This window comes from Galeopterus variegatus, unplaced genomic scaffold, assembly GCF_000696425.1.
Source record: "Galeopterus variegatus unplaced genomic scaffold, G_variegatus-3.0.2 Scaffold6354, whole genome shotgun sequence".
In the NCBI taxonomy this organism is placed as follows: Eukaryota; Metazoa; Chordata; class Mammalia; order Dermoptera; family Cynocephalidae; genus Galeopterus; species Galeopterus variegatus.
In genome coordinates this window covers 13,866-16,972 of record NW_007732465.1, presented here as the reverse complement: position 1 = coordinate 16,972, position 3,107 = coordinate 13,866, and the positions used below count along the sequence as shown (strand labels likewise).

Sequence of the window (3,107 nt, the reverse complement as noted above, 5' to 3'; positions counted from 1 at the left end):
TTTAAACCTAACCAAGTTTTAAAAAAAAGTTAAACAAATTCAACCAGCATTTGTTAATTTTAAATAATAGGAAATTCCAAATCAGTTATGAAAAGTGCTATTTTTTTATTGATTGATTATTTTAAATATATGTTTTACACATATGTATTTATGTTATAATGTGGCTTAGGAGTACCAAAGCATTAGAATGCCAATATTAGGCATGAAAAATATTCTTAAAATTATTTAATCTTCTTATTGATAAAATGTTATTATCTTTCAGGATTATTACCATGAATGTCAAGTATTATAAAGACGATGTTGCAAAGCTTTCTTCTCATGCTTTGGTTTCATAAACAGGATTTGCCTACATAGAGAGAAAATGCAGTTCTGTTTCAATGCTACAAATGTTTTGATTCATATGACATTAATATACATAGTAATTAATAAATAGCCATCTGATATTTTTTTAAAAACTGGTCAGCAACAGTAGTGTATTTAGACGGGGTCAGTAATTCAGCAACCAAATTAGTTACTTACTTTCTTTATGCTGACAGTTGGAAGGTGTCATGCACTGGTTCCACAGTAGGCATCTACTTTAAAAAAACAAATGCTCCCTCTCCCCATTCTATGTCTGTATAATTCCAGCTCTGACTCTCTACTTCATTTGTTACAGAATTCCTCTCTTTGACATCTCCTTCTAGCTAAAAAGGTCTGTCACCCATTGTTGCGGAGCACATCTTGACCTTTAGTAAATAAAAAAAATCCCATATTGGATATCATTTAGAAGTGAAACTTCAGTGGTTTTAAAAAAAATCTTTAGACTGTAGTTTTTTCGTGAGCTATATAGATTGGCATTAGAACTTTGTTTCCTTCTTTACATGGACTAATAATGTCTTATAGAGACTATTGAAGAAACGAGAGGTGATGTGGGGGATGGGCTGGGGGATTGACAGTGTGTTCTGGTTCCCACCNGAAGAAACGAGAGGTGATGTGGGGGATGGGCTGGGGGATTGACAGTGTGTTCTGGTTCCCACCTAAGCTAAATACAGGGTGGTCTATGGTGAGTTCTGAATTCAGTCTCAATTTCTAGCCAAAAAACAATCTGATCAGCTTATATCCTTGTTAGTTCATTACATGTCTTTCATTTACCAGTTCTTGAGAGGTTGTATGTCTAGATCAGACATATGTGTTAAAAAATAATCAGAAATTTAGTCAAAGTGAAAACTAATTCCTGGAAATGACCCCCAGCAATACAGCAGGTAGGTTGATAAAACAGCATAATCTCCAACTCCCTGTATCCTACCACCTTTCTAAACAAAATTTTACTTCTTATTTATGTTTTGTACATTTCTGTAGCTTCAAAGTAAATGTAAACATAGAATCAAATGTGAATAGACCTTGTATCTTAGTTATATTGAACTTTTTATCGTGAACAAATTCAATATACAGCAAAGTAGAAAAGAATAGTAATAGCAATAGCCAATTACCCACCAAATAAGTAGAACAATTGCTAACATCTTATCACATTTATTTTACTTTTGTTTTACTGAACCATTTCAAAGTAAATGAAACACCAAAACACTTTATTCATAAATACTTAACATGCATCTCTAGAAAAATAATATTCTCCTGCACAATCTCAGTACTACTATCGCACCTAACACAATTAAAAATAATTCCCTAAAATCTTCTAGATATGTAGATCATATTCAGTTACATAGATCATCTTAATACCCAGTCCATATTCTAATACCTAATCTACATTCATATGTCTTTTGTAGCTATTTGAGTATAGCTCCAATTAAGGATCACGTGTTGCAATAAAACACATGGTTTTATTAAGAGAATGTTATCAGAATACCATAAGCCCCCTTTTAGCCTCTAACAATTTTTCAAGGTAAAAACATAGATACTTTTCGCTAACATTTGATGAAGTGCTTTACCACATGAAGAATAATGTTCTTAAGAGAGATTAGCCTAGTATAGATAAACACTTGCCCAGCAGAAAATAGTTCTTTACTTCTAATCACATATACATGTATACGTATATGTGTGTGTGTGTGTGTGTGTGTGTGTGTGTGTGTGTGTGTGTGTGTGCATAATACTATAATCAGACATTCCTGTCTTTGGCCATTTTTATTATCTGTGAAATAGATATATTCATCTGGCATTATTTTATTAGAACATATTGATTTTTTTAACTGTATTTTTTGAACCCATGTATGCTGCTGCCACTAGAATTTTTACCCAAAGCCATAGTACTCATTACATTATTATTAGGGAAGGTTTTTGATTTTGTTTTGTTTCTTATTTGTGATTCCCACAATGTAACTTCCTATTATATTGCACTTAAAGTGATCTTTAAGAGGTTTAATTACAACCCCAATCAATATAAGCAGTTATGAAGCTTTATATTCAGGAAGAATTACTAAATCTCTGTGAAAGATGTTTGCCTCCTCTTTTAGTAATTTATTCAGATCAAACATCCCAAGCTAGCATTAAACAAAGTTATGTTAGGTTATTGTTCCTTCACCAAATGATTTTTCATGTTCAAAATAAAGTAATTGAGAAAAGGTGTAGGAATATGAGAGACATTTAAGGTAAAAATATTAGTCTTGGGGGAGAATACTTACTTTGTATTTGGGCATATACAGAATCTTTAAGTTCACTAGGTTTAATTTTTTAAGGGTGTCATAAGTAAAGCCATTCATATTTTGGTTGCTAATTTTGAGTGCCTTGAATATAATAAGTAACTAGTTATGATGTGCCCAGAATGTGCCAGGGCACCAAATACTTTACCCCAGCTCTTTATCACTTGAGTTTTACAGAACCTTGCACTCCAGTGCCAAATTTATAATGATATCCATTAGACATCCACAGAATTTATAGACTGGTGATGAAAAGACTTCAGGTAGGGTCTAGAATACTGTACTCAATTTTTCTTAAATTTACATTGAATTTTCAACATTTTAAATAAAATATTTTAAATATCACAAGACCACTAATGTGGCAGTGAGTTTTAGCTGAGCCATGATCTATTACTGCAAAACAAAACAAAAAAGGAAAAAAATCTTAAAAACTAGCATCAATGCTTTTGGAATTAATTTTATATAAATATGGAATCC

At 31.9% G+C, this 3,107-nt stretch overlaps 1 protein-coding gene across 1 annotated transcript in view; it reads left to right on the top strand.

The window, feature by feature from the left end:
* The window catches only part of SLC17A6 (solute carrier family 17 (vesicular glutamate transporter), member 6), a gene marked incomplete at its 3' end in the record, with an annotated part of 47,287 nt that overhangs the window by 30,544 nt on the left and 13,636 nt on the right, over window positions 1-3,107 (top strand). The window contains exon 7 of the mRNA XM_008590768.1: window positions 1,231-1,241. Within this exon, the coding sequence (XP_008588990.1) occupies window positions 1,231-1,241 (11 nt within the window). The remainder of the gene's footprint in view (window positions 1-1,230; window positions 1,242-3,107) is intronic.